Genomic DNA, 23,529 nt, shown 5'->3' on the forward strand with positions numbered 1-23,529 from the left:
AGAGGGTCCTGGATGAATAAGATGCTCCAGGCAGGCCCAAGCCCCTGAGGGCAAGCAGGGGACCCAGCTGGCAACAGTCTGGGTCTCAGGCCTTGGTTTAACTGGCAGGAAAATGGGTACACGGCAGACATGGAGCTGGTATATGCAGTGTGACTGTACCAGTAGTTAAAATATTGAAATACTTCTCTACCAGTTGGTAAAAGCCACTGCCCAGCCCCCCTCCCGGGACCCCAGACTCCCACACAATCCAGCAAGTAAGAAGCACCACCAGGAGGCCTTCCTGTGTCCCGTCCTAAGCCTCTCTTCTGATTGAGCTGTTCTGCTGCGTAATATTTCTTGGCGCCATGGGCTGGTGGGTGTGGGGCGCCCTGTCCCTGATGGAAAAAAACAGGTGGCGTTTGCTGGGTCTCGGCTTTCCCGGGAGGTACAGAAGCCCCAGGGATTTAGAGGAGACAGGTCTCTGTTATCCCGCACAAGCCCCATGGAGGCAGACAGACAGACATGGATGTCTGCGCTGGGGTCCTGGGGACGTGAAGGGGCTCCTGGACACTGGGCGGAGGCCCTAGACCACTCAAAGTCTCCCCACAACTACACCAGGCAGGGCCGGGGGAGAGTTAGTGCATGGAGAAACCTAACCAGGTGATGAGGCAGACGGCCCAGGAAGAGGTCAGAAGTCAGGGGTCAGAGGTAGTATACTTTATTAACCGGGTTCTCCCAACATCTTGCAACCCCGCTACAAAGCCAGACCTGGGCTTTGCCAGTGTCCCGTCCACTGGACAGGGAAGAGAACGCGACTCCCAAACGTCCAAAGGGCCTCAGAAGAGCAGAGCGGCAGGGTGGTTGGGGGAAGGGGCCGCCAGCCATGGGAGGGGCAGGGGGAGGGGCTAGCGCTGGGCGCTGGGCCAGGGACACCCTGAGGCTCCGCCAGGCCTGGCCAGCCCCTCACTCTCCCACTTAAGGTCCGTAGTGGTTCACAGTGAGACTGGCTTAGATTTGGGAGGGCGGAAGGGGTGAGGGCAGGCAGGTGCCTTCCACTCCCCACCCACCCTTGGCCTGACTCACAGAGCTGGGAAGAGGGAGAGACAGGAAGTCCCCTCCCCGTGTTCCCTCCCCCGCACCCCGGGACAGGGAAGCCCCTTCTCTCCAGGGGCAGAGGGTGGAGGCCTAGTTCTCCCTGACATCCCCCAGGCTCCTAGGAAGGGTCATTCACTCCCGGCTCAGAAGTCTCTAGAACTTGCCCATCATTGCTCCCAATTAGAAAAATGTTTTTGAAATCTAGGAGATTGGGCCCATCAGAACCAAGCAGTAAAAAACCTGGTTAAGATCTTGGTTTAAAAAGGTAGCTCTACCTTCACTTAGAAACCTTGGGAGGCCAGCTGGAGAGACCAGTGGTGTCTCCACTGCCCAGACTGGAGGGGGTCGTTCATGGCAGCAGGGGGCTGGTGGTGGCCCGGGGAACAGGGTGGGAACTGGGGGTGAGACGCAGGAAGCGGGGACACGTGGGACAGGGCAGCTGGCCCTCCAGTGCCGTGGACCTGGGCTCGGAGGGCAGCGGGGGCGGCCGGGGGGCCCCCGTGGGCACATCTGCCAGGTGGGCACTGGAGCCTCTGCCCCACCAGGAGAGGCAGGGCCCACGGTCAGGCCTTGTGACCGCCGTTGCCCAGCGGCTCCCTGTGGCCGGCTGTGCAGTCCGAGGCGGGCTCGAGCCCCAGCATCTGCCGCTGCACCAGCCTGGCGTAGAGGCCGCCCTGGGCCAGCAGCTGCTGGTGTGTGCCCTGCTGCACCACGCGGCCCTTGTCCAGCACCACGATGAGGTGCGCCCGCTCCACCGTGCTCAGCCGGTGTGCGATGATGAGCACCGTGTGCTTCTGCAGGTTGCCGTGGATGGCCTGCTGGATCTGTGGAAACAGGAGGGCGCCGGCTCACACGGGCGTCTCCGCCGCCACCCACTGCCCCGCCCGGTCCCGGCTGGGATCCCAGATCCACCGCGTCCTGTAGATGCTCAGCCTCTCTGAGGCTTCCTTACTTGTAAAGCAAGGGCTGGCACAGGACCTGCTTCCTGGCTTCTGTCCACGGGGGACGGAGCTCAGAGCCTGACACAGGGCAGCGCCCGGCGGATGACAGGGGGGCCCCGAACATGGTCGTCTTCTCGTCTTCCTGCTCCTTCCCCTAGCCTTGGCCTTGGTTAACGGTCTCACCGTCAGCCCCGAAGCTCACGCCGACACAACCAGGCATCACCTGGTTCCTCATCCTTCCCTTAGCACCGGAATCCGACCCATCAGCAGGTCCTGTAGCTCCATCTCCCCGGTGTGTCTCTGTGCCATCTTTCCACCTCTGCCACCATTCCTTCTGACCTGCCCTGCTCCCATCCATTCCCCGCGTGGATTTAACATTTTTAATCAGTTCTTGTTGAACTCATGCCCCAAGCCCTCCAAGAGTTTCTCGTCCCATTTAGGATAAAATCCAAACTCCTGGGGGAGTTTTAGGGCCGTGAAACTATTCTGCATAACATGACATTCTGCATTTGTCAAAACCCGTAGAATGCGCAACACAAACAGTGACCCGTCATATGAACTGTGGTCTTGAGTTAGAAATAATGCATTAATGCCAGCTTGTCAACTGGAACCAAGGAACCGCTAATGCAAGATGTTAATAACAGGCGACATTGTTCGTGGTGCGGGGAGGGGGATATAGGGGAACTCTCTGTACTTTCTGCTTAATTTTCTTTAAACCTAAACCTGCTCTAAAAAAATAAAATAAAAATCTATTAATGGAAAACAATCCAAACTCCTTTCCAGGGCCTGAGGAGCTTGTGTCCCCCTATGACTCTCCTTGCCTCACCCCACCGCCAGCCACGCTGACCATGGGGCTTGGCTGTGGACCTGCTCTGGGACTTTGCCCCCACTGCCCCCTCTCCCTGGGACTCTCTTACCCAGCCCCCCCCTGGCTGTCTCCTTTCCTTTCTGGTCTCAGCTCAAGTGGGACCTGATGACCCTGGTTCTGTTGGCATGAACTGCAGGATTCTTGGCACGTGTGACCCCATCCAAACTCTGCACTAAGACGGCCACACTCCAGGGGGCTTCTGCAGCTCAAGGCCTTGTTGCTAGGATGACCCCAGCCCCTAAATGCCCAGTGCTGCCAGGAGAATTGACCTCTAGACATCACCTGATGGTGGGCCCCAGAGCTCCCTTTCTTAGAGCATTTACCAAAAAGGGCTTATAATTGTAAAACCTTCCCCTGTCCCCTGGAGATATACATGCAGATCTCCTAAAACTCAGGAATGTTTTTCTCCGGGACCTGAATGCCATCTCATTGTAATCATGGGAAGGAAAGGGCCCCTGTCTCCCAGTCTCGGTAGAGGACAACCACTGCTGGCCAGCAGCCATGGGGACAGATCACACTTGCACTGCCCAGCCCTTTGTGAGTTTCTCCTGGTCCCCCACTCTTGCGCCCTCCCTACACCCTCAATCTCTCTGTGAAAGGCTCCGTCACCACTGTCACCCCTGCACAGGAATGGGGCTCAGTTCTTTTCCCTACTGACAGTAGCTACTAATAAAATCTGTTTTCCCAGCTTTAACTAATGTCCAGCAGTTTCTCTTTGACAGTAGTGACCCTTCCCTCAATCTCTCTATCACATGACTGTTTCTTCTTCTTCTTTTGTTTTTTTTTTGGCCGCACTGTGCGGCATCTGGGATCTTAGTTCCCCAACCAGGGATCGAACCCGCGTCCCCAGCCCTGGAAACGCAGAGTCTTAACTGCTGGGCCACCAGGGAAGTCCCCACATGACTGTTCCATTTTCTACATAGCACAGGCCCCAGGGTGAACTCATGCTTATCTCCTTGTTATCTGTCTCCCCCTCGGGACTGGAAACACCTTGGGGGCAGGGGCCAATGTAACCCCTGGTGCCTAGAACAGCGCCTGGTGCCCGGGAGGCGCACATTAAATACCTGTGTAGTAAATGATTCATGGAGGGACTGAGGCAGCTGGTCCTCTTCAAATACACTGTGGGGCCCTTCTTTCTTTACCAATGAAATGAGACTCAGGGGGTAAGAGACACGCGCAAGCCATGAGCTGCAGAGCGGAGCTCCTGTCCATGTCCCACACCTCCTGACCCCTAACCTAATTCCATATAATTTCAACGCCTCGAGCCAGAGGCTGGGCCAGGGTGGCCAGGCCCTGGGCCTCCTCTGCCCCCGCTCCCTGCCCTCAGCTCCGGGACAGCCCAGTCCAGGAAGCTGCTGGCCTGGGAGGGCCCCTGCAGCCGTCTGCTGGGGGAGGGAGGGCTCTGGCCGCCTGGAGCTGCTACTGCCCCAGCATCGCCCGTTACCCAGCGACTCACCAGGAACTCGCTCTCTGCATCCAGGGCGCTGGTGGCTTCGTCCAGGATGAGCACGGGTGGGTTCCGCACCAGAGCCCGGGCCATGGCCACCCGCTGCTTCTGGCCGCCCGACAGCTGGGCACCCTTCTCCCCCGTCTCTGCATGGCAGAGACACAGGGGCAAGTGAGCGGGAGGTGAGGCCCTGGGGAGCAGCAAGCAACCCCCGCCTCCGCCTTTCCCTGCTGCCACAGGAGCTCTGCTCCCCAGGAAAAGGTGGGGCTACAAGGGCCACAGGCTGGAAACCTCATGAAAGGATGCTCTTCCTCCCTGTTCGTAAGAGGCATGCAAGTTACAACTATGTGCAATTGGTACCAAGATACCAACTTTTACCTATTAATCTGGCAAAAATCCACACGTTTGATAGCACGCTGTGCTGGTGTGGCCGAGGGGAAAGGGCACTCCCTCCTCTCCCTGAGGTACTGCTGGCGCGGGCCCTGTGCTGCCGTGCACACACCGCTGTGTCTATCCGGTTGTGCTGTACAAGTCTACAGAGCACAATTACAGAGGCACAACCCTTGGACCAGCAAACCCATCTCTGTGAATATTTCCTACAGATTCACCTTCTCATGCACAGTGACTCACAGCACTGTTATTGCCAAAAAAAAAAAAAAAAAAAACAACAACAAAGAAACAAACCACCAAATGTCCATCAACAGGAAACAGGAAATCAGTTATTTTTGAGTAAATTATTATAAAGTCACACAACAGAATACTATGCAGTAGTTAAAAAAAGAGCAGCTTTCTAGGTATCTATATGGACAGGTCACTTAAAAAAGCTGGGGGGCAGAATAGAATGTGCTGGGTTTTTCTCTGTAAAAGGGCGGGAGGGAATAAAAATACATATTCATACTTGCATAAAGAAACTCCAAAACGACATGTAAGAAAATAATGAAAGATGTTTGGGTGGGGGCAGGGTGGTCCTGGCAGTGAAGACCAGGATGAAATAAAACTTCGCATTGGCTATCGTTATGTCTATTTTTTTAGTTTTGAATTGTATGAATAGTCCCATTGCGAGAGTTAAAATTTTTAAATATGTTAAATAAAATCTATAAGGTAATATATTGTTCAACTTATTAAATTAAAATATTTACTAATATAAAATTAAGTCACTATAATTAATGAATATAATACTTATATTATTTTTAAATAATAACATTTCAGGGACTTCCCTGGTGGCGCAGTGGTTAAGAATCCACCTGCCAATGCAGGGGACATGGGTTCGAGCCCTGGTCTGGGAAGATGCCACGTGCCGCGGAGCAACTAAGCCTGTGCGCCACAACTACTGAGCCCGTGTTCCACAACTACGGAGCCTGCGCTCTAGAGCCCATGCTCTGCAACAAGAGAAGCCACTGCAATGAGAAGCCCCCGCTCGCCACACTAGAGAAAGCCTGTGCGCAGCAACGAAAACCCAATGTGGCCAAAAAATTTTAAACTAAATAAATTAATTAATTTTAAAAAAGAAAAGAAAAAAGTGTCTTTTAAAAAAAATGACGTTTTGGAACTAAACAGAGGTGGTAGTTGTAAAGCACTGTGAATGTACTAAATGCTGCTGAATTGTTCACTTAAAATACAGTGGTTAAGTTTATGTTATGTGAGTTTCAGCTGGCAGAGGGCAGTGCATAACTCAGGGTTGCATCCCTGAGGGTGGACCTCCAGGCACGGTGGAGGTGATGCTCTGGGCTCTGTACCTGTATTGTAGCCATCCTGGAGTTCCATGATGAAGCCATGGGCATTTGCCTTCTGTGCGGCCTCCACCACCACCTCGAAGGGCACGGCGGGCAGGCCGTAGGAGATGTTGTCTGTGATGGAGCGCGCGAACAGCACTGGCTCCTGGCTCACCAGGGAGATCTGCGGAGGAGGAAGGATGGGCTGTGAGAGGCCTGGAACACGTCTATCCAGCTGTCACCAGGAACCTCGCGAGCCCTGGGCCTGAGTGACGCCGGGAGCCTTGGGTCTGAAATCTGATCAGGGCCCGCGGCCAGCAGCTGCATTCAGCTGCCTCTCTTCTTTCCGAACAGCAGAGTCCACTTTCTGCACAAGCTCTCAGCCTCCCTGACCAACAAACTGGGGCCCCGCTAAGCTTGCCGCTCTGGGCCCAGTCAAGCTCCCTGACCTCCAAGACGGAGCTTACTGGCTGCCCCTGACCTGGAAAGAAAGAGAGAAAGAGCGTGGAGTGTAACTCTGTGAGTCAGCCTGTCCCTGGCAGGAGGCAAGGGGGCACAGCAGACCCAGGCCACAAGGACCTCCCTGGATGGTGCCCCCTCCCTGTAAGAGAACAACTGAAAGGAGCTATTGTCTCATGGTCTCACTTTTAGGAATTTGTATGTAGTTGGAGAATATCATTGCAACACTGTAAATAGCAAAAAAGGAAAAAGAAAAAAACAAAGCAATCTAGTTCTCCATAAACAGAGGACTGGTTAAATGATTACAGTGCACCCATAAAATCAAACTGTAATATATATATCATATTTCTATTTTTGTTTAAAAAAAGCATATGTGCCTTTATATATAGGTATGTTTATATAAAGGTAGGAAACACGTTGGAAAGGATATTGACTAAACTGCCAATGCCAGTTCCCGACACGGAGTGGAGTTCAAAAGGTGAGGTGGAGTCACCTCAGGTCTTTGTTATGAAATTCTCTGAATATATGGGAATATGGTTAGGTTGTTGAGTTTTACTGCTCTGGGTTTATGAAAATTAAAAATTTAAATTTATAGGGAAGGTATTCACAAAAGAGGAAATCCAAATAACCAATAAACATATGAAAAGGGACTTAATATCTTTAGTCACCAGGAAAATGCAAAAGACCTCTACACTGAACTACCTCTAAATACCAACTGGTACAGATTCAGGACTGGCAATATTAACAGTCTGAGAAAATTAAGTGTCTGAGTGTGTTAACTATTGCAAAGCCTGAACAGCTCTTTCTAGGAGCCACTTCCAGAACTCTGGTGGGCAGCAGCCTGGTGGGGGCAAACCTGGGACCACTTCTCCACCATCTGTCCCTGGTTATATACACATAGGTGGGAAGATTTCACAATCTGTGGCCTCCACCAGCATCTACAACTGGCCAGAAGTTCTGCAATCTCTGTGCCAACTCTCAGGCTCTCATATATCTTAATGTATGTAGACAACGTAAATAGTGTCTGCTTAATAGTCGGTGTTTCTTGTATAGTGTGCAGCCTGAACAACCGTCCAGGGCATCCCTGCTCTTATACCAGCAGAGGATCAGGTGTCGAGTCTACTTTTCTGAGAGTATTACTCAAAACTGTAAGGTCATGAATAGCCTCCTTTAAATACTGGAGATAACTTAAATGCGGAACAACCTGAACTCTCATCCACTGCTAGTGGGAATGTAATGTGTAAAAAAATAATAATAATAAAAAAAGTAAACCACCTTAATGGCAGTAACTACTAAAGGTGAGGCTCTGGGAGAACCTACCCACCCATGGGCACCGTGATATGGACTAAACTGTCCATATCGGTATTGCTGGTAATAGTAAAAAAACAGGAAACAACCGGAATATCCATCAAGAACAGAATGTATAAATGGACTGTGCCATGTTTACACAGTGGATTATCTTGCAGAAATGAAAATGAGTGAACTACAAACACAGCCTCAACCTGGAAACCTCACAAATAACACTGAGTGGAAGGAACAAGACACAAAGAATACACATGTTACGGTTCCAGCCAGACGGAGTTTAAAACTAGCAAAACACAGCTGCGCTGTTCGGGGAGGCGTAGAGATGGGAACAAAAGAAAAGCATGGAAATGACGATCGTGAGCGTCAGGCAAGACGTTGCTTCTTGTGGGGAGAGTGCTGGAATGTTCCAATTCTTGAAATGGTGATAATTCTTTGAAATGTACGTGTGTCTTGAGCCCTCTTTCCTGCACCTGTGTGCGTGCCCGTGGGAGAGAAGGTCAGACAAGGAAAGGGCGGAGGAGGGCAGCAAAGGCCCATGCACGTACCACTCGGTGCAAGTACTTGTGGTCATAGGCGCTGATGGGCTTCCCATCCAGCAGCACGCGACCCCCTTCCAGGGGGTAGAAGTTCTCCAGGATGTTGACGCAGGAGCTCTTGCCACTGCCCGACGGCCCCACGAGCGCTGTCACCTTTCCTGGGGACAGGCTGAAGGAGACATTCTGCAAGGAACACGCAGACACGGTGTGGGGCCCCTGGCTCATATGCTCTGGCCTCAGACGCAGGTGGGCACCCTTCCTAGCCTGCCCCACCACCGGCCCCCAGAATGCTCTCCTTTCTAGGATTGGGCAGCACTTTTATACTTGTCTCCTTTGCCTGGAATGTTCTTTCTGCAGAGAGCCATCGGCTGGCTCCTGCTCCTTGTTTAGGTCTCATATCAAATGTCACCTCCTCCGAGAAGCCCTCCTTGACTGCTAATACCATCTCTGCAGACTACCCCTGACTTATTGCCTTCCTAGCACTTCTCCAGGAATCCTTTTGTTAATATGATCTGTCTTCAGTGTTCCTGGCCTTTCAGGTTCCTGGCTGCACTGCCATGGCCTGGCCTGTAGGAGGTGCGCGAGAGATGGGATGAGGGAAAGGATGACTTCCGGGGGGGTGGGGGGGGGCTTGGGTCTTCTCTCACCTGCAAGACTTGGGTGTGGGGCCGAGTGCGGTAGGTGAAGGTCACGTTCTCGAAGTCCACCCGGCCCTCCAGGTGGTCAGGGGCCAAGTTCCCATCATGCACCATGGTTGGCTGCCGGTCAATGAACTCAAACACCTTCTCCGCGGCGCCCACTCCTTGCATCAGGCCGCTGTAGACGGAGCCCACGGACTGCGGGGGGAGTAGACACACGTTCCTGACCCATCGACGCCCCGATCCTGGGACACCCCCGCCCCCGCCACGGTGCCAGAGAGCTGAAGGGAGTGAGGAGAGAGCAAGCACACAGCAGCAGTTCTGGGGGCGGGGTGCCCACGGGAGGCTGCTGGAGCCCCACCTGCTAGTACAGCAGATCATGACGACAATGAAAAAATGAGGACAGCAATAAAAAGTACTGGTGCCTTGTGTGTTATAGCTAAACCTCACCACCGTCCAGCAGAGTAGGTGTTATCACCCTCCAGAGGAGGAAACGGAAGCACAGAGAAGTTAAATGAACTAGGCAGAATGTGGCAGAACAGGAATCAGACCTTCCTCTTTCAGCTGTCACAGAATTTTTAAATTTCAATTTTAAAAATGGCCCTTAATTTATACTATACATCTCCTTGGGTAAAAATATACACAAGTATAAGTGTGAATAATGACTCATTTTACTGAGTACTTATATATGTTATGAGGTAGGTTCTATCATTATCTCCTTCCTGGTGATACGGAAACTGAGGCACAGAGAGCTCAAGTAACTTCCCCCAGGTCACACAGCCAGGAAGTGGCAGAGCCAGGATTCGAACCCAGGCACATCTGGCTCCCAAGTTCAGGCCCTTATGAGCTGTGACTGCGGGTCCTGGTTGATGAAATAGGGGTGATATTAGTACCATTGTCATGGTTCCGCGAAGACAGTGCTTAGCACATAGTAAACCCCCAACACACCACAGCTATGGCTATTATCATAATATCTGGATATAATTATTCCTATTGAGATACAAGTGCTTATACAAGTGTATAAGTTGTCCTTCTTGCTTCATCCCAGAGGTGGCCCCGGTTATCCGAGTACTGTGTCTTTCGAGTCCTTTCTCTGTGCTTTCACAAACACGTGCACATATGTAATTAAATCATTTTGAGATGCAAAAAAAACCACAAATGGGATCAGACCATCCTTATGACTCGGGGATTAGCTTTTTCACTAAGAGCATGTCTTAGGGTTCTTTCCATGCCAGTGCACACAGCTCTACCTGATTTTTGTGGCTGCTGCCTAGTTTTCATAGCACAGATGGACTGTTTCTAGAATACAGATGTACTGTATTCACCCAATCGCTGGTTGACAGGCATCTAACTTTTCACCATTATAAACAGTGCCGCACTGAACATCCTGGGACACACGTCTTTGCCCGCTAGTGTGGATGTTTCTGAAGCACGGATTCCGAGACGCTGATCCAAATGACACTGCATGGATGACTGTAGCTAACGCAAAGTACCGTCTGCAGCAGATGCTAACCCACCCCTCCCCTGCCGCATCTTTGAGCTTTATCGTTGCAGGACACAGAGGCTCAATCTTAATGCTGAGGGCTTTGTGGGGGGAGGGAGGCAGACCAGAGGAGCACTCCGGGCATCCTCCAGCAGTGACCGATGGCAGCTCCGGCACAAGCACGCCAGCTCCCTAGTCTCGGGACCTGCTGGTGGGGGCAGCCAAATTAAGACATAGTCTATTTAAAAAAAAAAAACCCACTCTGTTCTTTTTCCATGGAGTTACTCTTCAAAGTGGGTTAAAATAAAGTCAGACCATCTGCCTCTGAACTCGGTTCCCTTGCAAACGTGGTGGGCAAGTCGTTTAACCACTCTGAGCCTCAGCTTCTTTTTCTGGGAAATGGGGACTGGAGTAGCACTGACCGTGCACAGTGTGCTCAGGAGAACCTTCTGAAATAATTGCTGTCGTTGCCACTTTGCTCCATAAATGGAGTTGCTGTCACTTGTATGTGTTACTCTCTTTATTAGTATTATTGGTATTGTCACATTCTTTAGAAAGAAATACCACCTCCCGTAAACCCTGGAGCACCCCCATTTAGATCCCTCTCCCTTCCCTCTCCCTTCTCCCCAGGGCCCCCCTCCCCCCGCCGGCCCCTCACCTCCATACAATCTCCCAGGACAAACTCGTAGATAATGAAGGAGATGAGATTGCCGCTGGTCATCTGCCCTGAGATGACGAGGTGGCCCCCGTAGTAGAGGATACTGACCTGGACCACCAGCAGAGTGAGCTGGAGGGAAGAGGGAAAGGGGGATCTGAGTCATGGAGGCCTTGGCTCAGACCTTCCCCACAGCCTCTCTGTCCCCTGCCCTGCAGGGGAGGTGAGAGCAGCTGTGGGCGCCTCACTCACAGCCACAGACTGAAACTCCAGCCTGCAGCAGGGATGGCCTCCCACAAGCTGGGGCCCTTCTGTCACTCATGCCCTCCCCGCCCTCGCCATGGAGTTTTTCCCTGCAAAGGCCCCCAGCTGGAACAGGCCATGAGCCTGGCTGGGAACAAGGCTTTCTTTGTAAGGCCCTGGCACACGTACACAGCGCCCAAGCGCCTCAGCGAGGCCAAACTGGAGCTATTAGTCTTCTCCTTATTGGGAAGAGCATGGTTCAGAGAGGCTGAGTCCACTGGCTAAGGTCACACAGCAAGCCAGGCAAAGCAGACGAGGTCTGTGTTTCCATGAAGGAGGGGCTGTGTCCAGGGTGTGCTTGCCTCCAGCCCCCTCTGGTGTCTGGGGGAGTGGTCTGCGAGAGGAGTGGGACCTGCGTACCCATGACAACCCACTGGGTCCCTATTTGCCCCTCCCCATCCCAAGCCAGCGATGCTGGGTCAGAACTAGATCAATGGCTGGGCCACAGTGCCTTTGCACAATCGGCAAGAGGCACCCCTGCTGGTGGGCAGACTGCCAAGAGGCTTGGCTAGGTGAGCTGGATTTCAGGCCCTTCTTCTCCCTGGCTGGGCACTTTTGAGGGGTGGCCCACCCTGGGGGGACCCAGAAGGTCCTTATTCCCTGCTTTCCCTGTAGACCACCCTCTCCTTCCTCCCCCTAAATTCCAAACCCTCCTCATTCCTACCCCAGCTGTTCCCCAACAGCCCACCCCCAGATGTGGCCAGCACACAGTGACAGGACCCAAGTGCTTCTTCTCCAGGAGGGGCTATAACTCACCCCCAGGGAGTGAGCTGGACACTCTAATGGGGGCACGTGTGTGGTTGTGACAAAGGACCTGCAGGGAAGCCGGCCGAGGATGGGTCCCAGCTGGCCTCGGGGTGACTCCCCACCTTGGCAGGGACGCTTTCCTAGCTGGGAAAAGAAAGCTCCTACCCTGCCACCCCACGCCCAGGTGAGAGGGAGAGAGGAGGTGCCCTGCTTGAGGACATGCACCGAGAGGCTGAATTCCTTTCCAGAAAGATTCTCTGAGGACAAGCAGAAAGTTGGGACAAAGTCAAGTGTCACATCAGCATGCCTGGACCTGGGCTAATGTCCTGATCTAGGGGTCCCCCATCTTTGTGTGAGACCTGCCCGGGCCAGGGCACGTACCCCGCTGCCCCAGACGTAGTACATGTAGGCCGCAGCCTCCTTCCTGTTCAGCTTGTAGACCTGCTGCAGCTTCCGTGAGTACACCTCCGCCTCTTCCTCCTCATTGGCAAAGCTCCGGACTGTCTTCATGGCGCTGATGGTCTCCTCAGCCGTGCTGCTGGCTCTGGCCAGGGCATTCTGGACCTCTTTGGAGAGCCTCTATGGGTGGGAGGCGCGACAAGAAGGAAGAGACCCCAAAACACACAGTCTCACCCTCTGCCTGAGCCCCCAGGCCTCTCTGGTGTTTTCTATCTTTAGCTGGTGCCAGCTCTGTGCAGGGAGTTCCAGGGACAAGGGGATAAGACCCAGCTCCCCTCCTCCCCCATTCCCTTCTAGCTTGATTTGCTGAACTCAGACTCCAGCTGGGCTCTTAGGGTGAGCTCCTGAGGCTCTAGCTCCTGAGGCATGGGGGCGCTGATCACGAAGTCATCTCCAGTATTCAGAGGAGGTTATGCGTGACCATACAGTTTTGGGTAATCCTCTGAGAAAAAGGAGTCTCAATACCTGATTCTGTGCTGGCATAAGAGCAGGGATGCCCTGGATGGTTGTTCAGGTTGTACACTACACAAGAAACACTAACTATTAAGGAGGCACCATTTACATCCAGCAACATATATTAAATTACGTGAGAGCCTGAGGGTTGGCACAGAGATTCCAGAACTCCTAGCCAAGTTCTAGATGGTGGTGGAGGCCACGGGCTATGAAATCTGCCCTCATCGTGTGCTTATAACTGGAGACGGATGGCTGAGAAGTGGTTCCAAGTATGTGACCACCAGGCTGCTGTCCACAGAGTTCCAGAAGGCGCCCTGGGCCACGCTATTCAGGCTTTCAGTAACCACACTCAGAATCTCACACCAGCCAGGAAGGCTGCCCAGGAGGCTGAGACAGCCTCCTCCATAGGCATGTCCCATGACCTGCGAGTCATGCCCAGGCCATCGGAAGCATGCAGTACACTCAGGCATCCTGGGAGAAGCCAGCCTGTGCCTTGCGTCATGTCTGGCTGCGGGCGATGTGTGTGGCTTGTGGCGATGACTGTATCCTACACATTCGGGTACAGGTACGAGACCTAAACAGGGCTTCTTTGAGGTCCTGCCCGGTTGAACTTAAAGGTGGGGCCTGAGGTGTGTGTAGAGGTGGGGCTGGTGCAGGGAGCTCCAGGGTTTCCTGCCCCCTCTCAGGGGCGGGCAGGAAGGCAGGAAGGGCGGTGTGGAAGGGAAACAGCTCCAACTCCAACTCATATATTTACTTTTTCTACTCAGGGAGGAAAACAGTGAGGCCGGTGACCCAGAACTGCTGGGGAGAGGGCCCTCCTGGGTGGTGGGCTCTGCCGGAGGTGACACATTGGATTGTGGGGAACGGATCCATCTGGGGGCTGGCCTCAGGTCATGGGCACCAAGGGTTCCGACCACACTGGGGACCCTGAGCTGATCACGTGTCCCAGCCCCTGCTCAGGAGTGTCCCTGCCCCCGCAGGCCTGGAGCACTGAGGAGGGGCTGCCTACACTGTCTGAACCCAGCCTGGCTCCGTTAGGGCTCAGGGGCACCCACCATCGCAGGAAGCAGGAGGCAGGTGAGGCAGGGGCCTAGCTTACAGGCTGACCTTCTGACAGAGGCAGTGCCAAGGGGCGGCCTGAAGGGACTGCTGCCTGCCCATCACTGCATCGTGGGCGAGGGCCTTGCTCCTGGGGGCCTGAGCCCTCCCCCCTGACATAAACGTATAGAAAGAGAGCAAACTTTGCACTCAGAGTGAAAACCAAACTTCCCGCAAAGGCCGACACCATCTGGCCCCCGTCACCTCCCTGCTCTCCCCTGACTCCTGGCTCTGGCCTCACCGGCCTCTCTGAGGCTCCACAAACATGTCAGGCACATTCCCACCTCAGGGCCTTTGCACTGGCTGTGCCCTCTGCTTGGAATGTGCTTCCCCGAGCCGTCCACCTCTTTACTCAAATGCCACCTTCTCAGAAAGATCTATTTAAAACTGGCAACCAGCCCCAATGCTCCCAATCTCTCTCTTCATTTTTCTCCTTAGCAGTTATGATCTTTTACTGTATTATATATTTTCATTATTAGCATCATTGTTATTTATTGTCTGTTTCTCTTATTAGAATATAAGCCTCCTGAAGGCAGGGGCCCTGTCTGTTTCATTGATATAAACCAGTGCCTGGGACACGGTAGGTGCTCAATAAATATTTATTGAATGAGTGAAATGAACCAGTGAATGAACGCAAATGCAGCCTTACGATGGGTCCTTCACTAGCCCCTGGTGGCCCCCTGAACCTGCCTAAGGGGTCACTCAGGAGCTGCCAGGGCTCAGACCCCAGCGGGGACCAGGCGGGGCCTACCTTGTAGTACTTGCCGTAGATGTCAGACACCATCATGATGATGGGGAAGCCCATGAAGGTGACCAAGGAGAGCTGCCAGGAGAGGCTGAACATGAAGACCACCACGCCCGTGACCTTGACGGTGTTCCGCAGGAAGATGTTGATATTCTGGGAGACCAGGTCGCTGACCATGGTGGTGTCCGAGGTGAGGCGGGAGATGAGGTCCCCTGGAACACAGGCAGCTCAGCTCCCGCTGTGGCAATGGGGTCACTGTGGGCAGCGGCAGGGGACCCTCGGGGAGCTCCAACCTCCCCCACCTTCTGGGCGGGGTGGGGAGGGAAGGAGAGCGGATGCCCCTTGAGGGCTGCTCTGAGCCCAGACCTTGTCACCAGCATCTTGCTTCAGCGTCACACCTCCCAGAGCACAGAGGAGGCAGCTGAGGCTCGGGAAAGGGAAGAGGCTTGCTCAGCACCACACAGCGTGGCCGTGACTGAGCCAGAGCTGAGCCCACGTCTCCTCCCTGTCACTGGCAGAGGGGCCACTCCCCTCTTCCCTCACAGAAATAACAATCTGGGCTGTGGAGGAGAGAGGAACAGAAAGCCCTTTACTGACTGCTGGACACTGGGCTAAGAGTTCCACAGCAATCCCACAGGGCAGCTACCGTTATTGTTCCCATCTTACAGAGGAGAAAATAGAGGCTCAGAGAGGTGAAGTTAGTGACAGAGTTTGTACCCAGGCTGGTCTGCCTCAGAGCCTAGATCTGGGCCGGATGCTGTAATGTCTTCCTTGCTCTGCCCTGGGCCGGATGCTGTAATGTCTTCCCTGCTCTGCCCTGCATGTCCGCCCTGCTCACTCCCATAGGAGCTGGGCCTCTCAGGCCACAGGCCTGGTGGGTAGACCCTGCCCTTGTGCTTCCCACAAGCCAGTGGGAGGCGAGGCCTGGTTGCTGCAGGGACAGCGGGTGGCCTAGCGAGGGTCCTATAGTGGCCGCAATTCACACCAAAACCTCAGCCGGCAGGCCAGCTCCCCAGGGCTCAGGCAGGGCCAGAGGCCCAAGCCAGCCTCCCGGGGTGTCCCCATCCTGAACTGGACGGCAGGAAAAGCCATCAGGACTGAGACCATGGACGTGCCCACTTAAATCCTCAATGCAAGGCAAGCCCACCTGGCCGGGCCCAGCCCCAGGTCACCCGAGGCCCCAGGAGGACCAACCTGTGCGATTCTCGTCAAAGAAGCTCGTCTCCTGAGATACCAGCGAGCGGAAGAGACGGTTCCGAAGGCGAATGTTCAGTCTGGCAAATATGAGGGTAAAAATGCCGCCCCGAACACCTGCGGCAAATGAGCTAATTGCAGATAAGAGATGTTACATATAGCACGACGTCCTTCCGACAACCAACCGCCACCCCCGCCACCCCCCGCTGGCAGGCGTGGGCCCCTCGCAGGGCAGAGACCGGGCGGCACCCCGACCTCGAGCCCACTCTCCGGAGCCAGCACCTCCACGGGGCTTCCCTGTTCCCAACAGGAGCTCCCAAGGTGAGGGCACAGAGGGGACTGCGTTTACCGTGGGTGAAGGGCCCAGCTCCACCAGCCAGACCCCTCTCCCTCCCAGAGGAGCACAGACAAGGCTGGTCCTTGTTTCCCATTTGGAAAACCGCGGGGGGTGGGAGGGTGCCGGTGAAAGGGGAACCCCGAGGACTGAAGCCATCTGTAGGGACAAAAGGGCGCTGCTCTAGGGTGGCTCAACCAAAGGGACAGAACTAAGCCAGTTGGGTTGTTAGTTACCACGGGGACCAGCTGAGGCACAGGCTCCCCGGGGGCGTTTCCTGGGCCTCCCTGGCCCCTTTTCCTCTGGGGAGCTGGCCCTGCCCTCCTTCCCCGCGGCAGGCCTGGGCGGGTGGGGGAGGGCAGGGGCTGCTACCTGCCGATGGCCAGCGCACACATGACGGTGACGGCCGTGCTGAACTGCTCCATGCTCTTCTGAATGACGATGCCATCAATGGCCCGGCCCGTGTAGTAAGGGAGGAAGGTCTCTCCTGCGGAGACAGGGCGGGCTCAGGGGGCATCGGCACCCAGGGGAGCCTCTGTCCTTCCTCCTGAGCCTCTGGAAGCCCCCATACCACCCACAGCGCTGACTCCACCGTGGGGTTTTCTCTCTCGGCAAACTCCTGCTTCTCAACGGGGCAGGGGGCAGGGAAGGGGTCCCACACTGCTTAATGTCCTCTCTTTTCAGAGAACAGGAACACGGGAAATGTGAGTGACTTAATCTATACAGACTGGGTCATGCTATCGTGAATAATGGCGACCCGTCATCGAGCACACAGAGACAAGGGGCTCCCGTGTGACGGTTCACCCCCTCTGCACGTGGACCCTGAAGTCGGCTCTGTTATCACCCATTTTACAGATGAGCAAAGTGGAGCTGAAAAGGTGAGCTGACGATTGCTCCGCCACACAGCTGGTGGCTGACAGACGCCAAAGTTCACTTCTTCTCTTTGGCCGAGGGTTCAGAGTCCAAATTCTAGACCCTCCGAGTATGTTGGTATTCTGGTTCTGAGCAATGCTGTGAATTGCCACCCCGCCCCTCTTGAGGGGGCACTTTACAGTTTGTCAGATAATTTCTTACCCATATGTCCTGCTATATCTTCACAACAATCCTGGGTGGACGTGGGGAGGGGGGCATTGGGCAGGGATGTCACCCCATTTCACATGGGAGTGGGAGACTCAGAGAGGTGGAGTAATTCGCCCAAGGTCCCACAGCAATTAAGAGGAAGGGCCAGGACTCAAACCCAAATGAGCTTCCTATCTGGGGGCTCGTTCCTTGTGCCTTCCCTCCCAATAACCCAGAGTAAGTTCCCGCTCCCATCTTATGGAAATGATGGACACGGAAAAGAAGGTGGTCAGACCAGGCTGTGTCCCGTTTTCACTGCAGCTCTTTCAGCAGCCATAGTCTGGCTCAGGGCTGGGCACACAGGAGTCACTCAGTAAAGGTCAATGAATGAACCCTGGGCAGGTGGGGCAGGCCCTTCCCTGGTCAGCTCTGCAGGACTGGCTCAACCAGGACAGTGAGACCTTCTATAGCGCTCTGGCGCCCTCTGCTGGTCTCAGCACAGGGACCACAAGGCGGCAGCCGAGAGGGCCTCTGTCTCCCCTGTGTCCTTGGCCAGATGGGGTCTCCAGGCACCCCTGTGAAGTTCTACCTCAGCTGAATCTCTGCCTCAGTTTACCTACAGGGAAGTAAAGGGCATCAGCGAGCTCTAGCAGCATTATGATTCCAGCAAGCACCAGTGATGATAATAACCACCATGGACGTTCATGGAGCCCTTGCTGGGTAGGTGCTGTGCTAAGCAGGTATGCAAACTCTTTTGTCCAATCTGCCCAAGAACCAGGTGAAACTCTCTACACAAATCCTGTGGCTCCACCTTCAAAATATTTCCAGAATTTTCTGCCTCTACTGCCCCACCCAGGTTTGTCAACCTCCTTTGGACTATCTCAGCAAACCCCTGGCTCCCCCTGCTGCCACCTTTATCCCCATCAGCCTGTTCTCCACTCAACCGACAGCAGGAGCCTGTGAAACCCAAGGCAGATCGTCTCATCCAGCATCAAAGTCAAAGGCCTTACAGTGGCTGACGGCACCCTGCACGTGACTGGGCCCTGCTACTGAGCTGCCTCACCTTCTTCTCTTCCCCCACCCCCTCTGCTCCAGCTGCGCTGGCCTCGCTGCTTTTCCTTTAACAATCAGGCACCTTCCTGCCTCAGGACCTTTGCACGGGCTGTTCCCTTTGCCTGGAGCACTGTTACCCCAGATAGCTGCTCCCTCATCTCTTTCAAGTCTCAAATGCTTCCCAATAACCCCATAGGTGGTCTATTATCATTCTTCCCATTTTACAGATGAGGAAACTGAGGCTCAGTCATTTGCCCAAGGTTATTGTAGTTAGGTTGCCAGGAAATCCATATCTCAACGGGAGATACTCAGCACAAAACTAACCATTTTTTTTCACAATGGGTGGTTTTTCTTTTAGATTATAAGGTTTCAGAAAAAGCTGAACCCTACTGGATGCTGGCTGATTGAAAAATAATTGTTAATAATCACAGTACCTAACTTTTATGAAGAAGTACCTAGTTTTGCCAGGCACCGTGCTTCACCTCATTTAATTTTCACAATAACCTGAAGAAGCCCTCGTTGCAGTATGAGAAGCTGAAGCTTGGCCACGTTAAATAAACTTGATTAAAATTACTGATGAAGTCGGGGGGCCTGATTTCAAGTTGAAGCCCATAACCTTGACATAATCCTGCAGGCTGGTGCAATCTGCTCGGCTGTATTTTAGGACATCTGTATTCCCTAAGCGCACACCAGCTGACAACAGCACCCTGGGAGGCAGGGGAAACGAGGCCGTGGGGGCAACATCTGCCCACACAGGCAGGACGGTCATTCATTCATGCATTCATTCACTCAGTAAGTCTGATTCTGTGCCAGGTATCAGGGGCCTTGGATGAGTCAGACCTGGCCCCTGTCCGCGAGGGGCTCAAAGCCTGGAAGGGGAGAAAGGAGAGTGGACATGTGATTTTCACGTCACCGATGCTGTAATTAAGGGCCACGGTCGGCAGAATCTGAGGAGGCGTCTCAGGAGCAGACATTTGGGCCTTGAAGCATGAGTAGGAGAAACTATCTGGTTAAATGAAAAGGGGTCATCCCAACACTCACGGCCACTAAAGTTTACTGCGAGGTTTCTGTGTGCCATGAGCTGTCCGAGGCGTCTTGCTCGGATTAACTCACTGAACCTCACAACCCCGCAACTGCTGACGCCCATTTTACAGATGAGGAGATGAGACTTAGAGAGGTTAAGTAACTTGCCTAAAATCACACAGCGGTTAAGGGGCCGGATCTGAGAGGATGGAGGATGGATGGTACAAGGAAATGGGCTCTGGGGTTCGCCTGTCCTCTTTGAGATCACTCTGGCTTTGTGGCTACTCCCAGACTCTGTCCCTGGGAGTTAAACATGTAACGACTCATAGCAGCTAACATTCCTGTACTCATCATGCCGTACCAAGCTCTGTACCTGTCCTTCTCCTCTCTGTCTTTTTTTTTTTTTTTTTTTTTGCGGTACGCGGGCCTCTTACTGCTGTGGCCTCTCCCGTTGCGGAGCACAGGCTCCGGACGTGCAGGCTCAGCGGCCATGGCTCATGGGCCCAGCCGCTCCGTGGCATGTGGGATCTTCCTAGACCGGGGCACGAACCCTTGTCCCCTGCATCGGCAGGCGGACTCTCAACCACTGTGCCACCCTGGAAGCTCCTCCTCTCTGTCTTTTTATTCAAACTTTACAACACCTTGAGATAAGGATGCTCCCAATCCCCATTTCACAGAAGAAGGAAATGAGTCTCTGAAAGGTTTGAGCACTTGGCCACGAACCCCCAGAACCCGTGGAGTTTCCACCCCGTGATGTCCCTTCCCACCCACGTTGCTGGAGTGTTGCTTTAAAACTGTTTGGACCAGATCCACAGTAACAGATACAATTTACATCACCAACCAGGACACACACACAGGCGCACACAGCTAAAATAAAAGTTTCACAAAACAATACTTAATCTTACCACAGACTACATACCCTGATGGCTCTATTCTATTCTGCTTCATTACAAAAAATGCTTTGAACCTATAAATGCCATTTCTAGGAACTTACCCTACAGATATATGCACATTTATATGAAACATGTATGAACAAGAGAAAAAGACTCAAAACAACCCAAGAGTCCAACAACGGGAGACCGACTAAATAATCTATGGTACAGCCACACAGTGCAGTATTACACAGCCAAATAAAAGAATGAGATACCGATTGGAAAAATTCCGGGATATATTGTTAAGTGAGAAAAGCAAGACACAGAATGGAGTGTAAGAGGTGGGGAGAGTGACATGTACTTATTTGCTTGCAGCCGCATAAGGAAACGCTGGAAGCATATACAAGAAAGGAATAAAAGTGGTTTCCTGCCCACTTGGAAGCTTCCGGAACCTTCTTCTGGAGTTAGCCCTGGGCACCGGGATCAGGGCAGTCAGGAGTAGAATTAGGAGTGAAACTCTCAGTGTTTACCTTTGCGTATCAATTTGATATCTGAACCACGTAAGTAAGATGTTAAAATGTGAGAGGAAAGAAGAGAGCCCTCACTTACCCAGTGCTGCCATGATGAGGAAGAAGGAGGCGGCCACGAGGAAGGCGATGTCGGGCTTGGTGTAGGACAGCAGCTTCTGCAGCGTGGCCCCGGAGGCCTGCTCGGGCGCGGGCCGGTCCTCCCCAGGGGGGCCCTCGGCCTCGGCCCCTGCCCCCCGCTCGAGGGCCTTGGCGTCCGGCTGCACTGTGGACAGCAGCCACCAGAGCAGGAAGGACGCAGCAAGTGAGATGTAGGTCCACACAAAGAGGGCCCAGAACCACGGGTCCCGGACCGGCTTGCGTACCTCGGAGAAGAGCAGCAGCTTCACCATGGTGTAGATGCCCGCGAAGAGGCACACAAGGGCGATGACCGTCCAGGAGGCCCGCAGCCGCCGGGGCCCCAGGGTGCTGTTCTTGGCCACGCCGATGGTGGCCCCCAGCAGCAGGCAGCTGCGGTACAGGCAGGCCGCCCAGAGGTCCAGCACCGAGTCAAAGATGTTGAAGTGCCGGATGTCCTCCAGGAGGCTGCGGTCCAGGTGGCTGAGGACGTAGATGGCCGTGGTCATGCCGACGTCCAAGCTCATGAAGGCCAGGGTCACTACCACTGCCTTCCACAGCTGCATCCTGCTGGCGGGTGGTGGGCAGGCACCGAGGGGCAGGCTCTAGCTCATGGGGGCAAGGCCATTGTCTGTGGGGCGAGGCCAGACCTGTAGAGGCAACAGGGCAAGGGGTTCAGGTGTGCTACTTGCTGGCTGTGTGACCTTGGGCAAGTCACCTGACGTCTCTGAGCCTCAGATTCCTCATCTGTAAAATGGCAGTAACAAGAATACTGATTTCACAGAGGTATCGTGACGGCTCCACTCATTCAAGGAATATGTATTGAGCACCCTCTGTGGGCCAGACTCTGTTCTTTGCACTGGGGATTTAACAGTGAACAAAAATAACAAAGATCCCTACTCTTGTGGAGATGAGACACTCATGTCAGAGACAGATAATAAACATAATAACTAAATGATACAGTATGTTAAGAGATAGGGCTGGGGTGCAAGGAACGAAGGGCCATGAGGGGCAGTGAGGGCAATTTTAAATAGTGGGCCAGGGCTTCCCTGGTGGCGCAGTGGTTAAGAATCCGCCTGCCAATGCAGGGGGACATGAGTTCGAGCCCTGGTCCAGGAAGATCCCACATGCCGCGGCGCAACTAAGCCCATGTGCCACAACTACTGAGCCTGTGCTCTAGAGCCTGCGAGCCACAACTACTGAGCCCGCGTGCCTAGAGCCCATGCTCCGCAACAAGAGAAGCCACCGCAATGAGAAGCCCGCGCACTGCAACAAAGAGTAGCCCCCGCTCACCGCAACTGGAGACAGCCCGCGCGCAGCAACGAAGACCCAACACAGACAAAAACAAACAAACAAATAAATAAACAAATAGGGGACCAGGGAAGACCTCGCTGCGAAGGTAAACCTTGAGTAAGACTGAAAGAGGTGAGGGAGTCTGCCACGTGGAGATCTGGGGGAAAAGCATTTTGGACAGGTGGAACAGACAACGCCAGAGCCTGAGGTAGGAACATGTGGCTTGAGGGAGGCAAAGAGGCCCCATGAGGTCAGAGAGGTGAGGGTGCAGGGATGTGCAGGGCTCTGCAGATGAAACTGAAATCAGCAAAGGATATAATGAAGAGTCATTGCCTTATGACTACTACTACTACAATCATTAACTTCTCTGAACCTGTTTCTTCTTTTGTAAAATGTTAGCAGGAGGGTTAATATGTGAACATCAGGTCTGGGCACAGTGCCGAGCCCGTAATAATTGCTACTGATTGTTACCACATATAGTGCATGTTTCATAAACGTTTGTCCACTTCCCTCCTCCCCACATCAGGCCTTCAGTCTCCCGAAATAAACCTGAACCCTCTTAGACCAAGAAGGGGTGTCTGCAGGCCTGTGAGCAACCCAGAGACTTTTGTATCTGCCTGGAAGTTTCCAGAATCTTTTCCTCCAGCCCAGGTTGCCCCTCGCCCTCAGCCCTAGCCCCTTGTGGTTTTCTGGAGCGCGATGTCTGCTTTGCCTAAGGTATGTCCCATGTTGGGTCCTTCAGGCCTGGACCAGGGCCTGGGAGACGCCAGGAGCTGCAGAGACACGGAGGGAGGTGGGCCTGGGGGCCTGAGTTTGGGAGTGGGGCTTGTCCAGGGCAGGACTGGGACCAGACTGGGTGCGCCCCTGAGTGCCACCTCATGACTTGGGTTCATCCCTCTCTCCCCTGGGGTCTTTGTTGTCCCATCTGCAAAATGGGCAAAGCTCTGGAGTCCCCAGCGGAGGGGAGAGGTGCAGAGCAACAGGAGGGGTGACTGTGAGTAGTGACTGGGAATGGGGGCCAGACTGAGAGACCCTCTCCCCCCACAGCTCCAGTGCTCAGACCAATGTCAGAAACCCCACACGACCCCATGACGCTGCTGCTTCCACATTCCCATTTACAGCTGGAGAAACTGA

The 23,529-nt window shown here is 53.8% G+C and overlaps 1 protein-coding gene across 9 annotated transcripts in view; it reads right to left on the minus strand.

Annotated features, from left to right (window-relative positions):
- Positions 1 to 681: 681 nt before the first annotated feature.
- Positions 682 to 23,529, minus strand: part of ABCB9 (ATP binding cassette subfamily B member 9) — a 37,614-nt gene continuing 14,766 nt past the window's right edge. For 7 of the 9 annotated variants that reach the window (XM_049697728.1, XM_033440824.2, XM_049697729.1 and 4 more), the window contains 11 exons: positions 21,068 to 21,752; positions 16,824 to 16,938; positions 16,118 to 16,248; positions 14,930 to 15,135; positions 12,550 to 12,747; positions 11,122 to 11,250; positions 8,990 to 9,178; positions 8,352 to 8,525; positions 6,067 to 6,226; positions 4,340 to 4,476; positions 682 to 1,898 (listed from right to left, as the gene is read on the minus strand). In XM_049697728.1, coding sequence (XP_049553685.1) covers positions 1,638 to 1,898; positions 4,340 to 4,476; positions 6,067 to 6,226; positions 8,352 to 8,525; positions 8,990 to 9,178; positions 11,122 to 11,250; positions 12,550 to 12,747; positions 14,930 to 15,135; positions 16,118 to 16,248; positions 16,824 to 16,938; positions 21,068 to 21,668 — 2,301 coding nt within the window. In that variant the 5' untranslated portion in view covers positions 21,669 to 21,752 and the 3' untranslated portion in view covers positions 682 to 1,637. The remainder of the gene's footprint in view (positions 1,899 to 4,339; positions 4,477 to 6,066; positions 6,227 to 8,351; positions 8,526 to 8,989; positions 9,179 to 11,121; positions 11,251 to 12,549; positions 12,748 to 14,929; positions 15,136 to 16,117; positions 16,249 to 16,823; positions 16,939 to 21,067; positions 21,753 to 23,529) is intronic. The other 2 variants (XM_049697730.1, XM_049697731.1) reach the window with 2 other exon arrangements.

Source organism: Orcinus orca, chromosome 15, assembly GCF_937001465.1.
Source record: "Orcinus orca chromosome 15, mOrcOrc1.1, whole genome shotgun sequence".
Lineage (NCBI taxonomy): Eukaryota > Metazoa > Chordata > Mammalia > Artiodactyla > Delphinidae > Orcinus > Orcinus orca.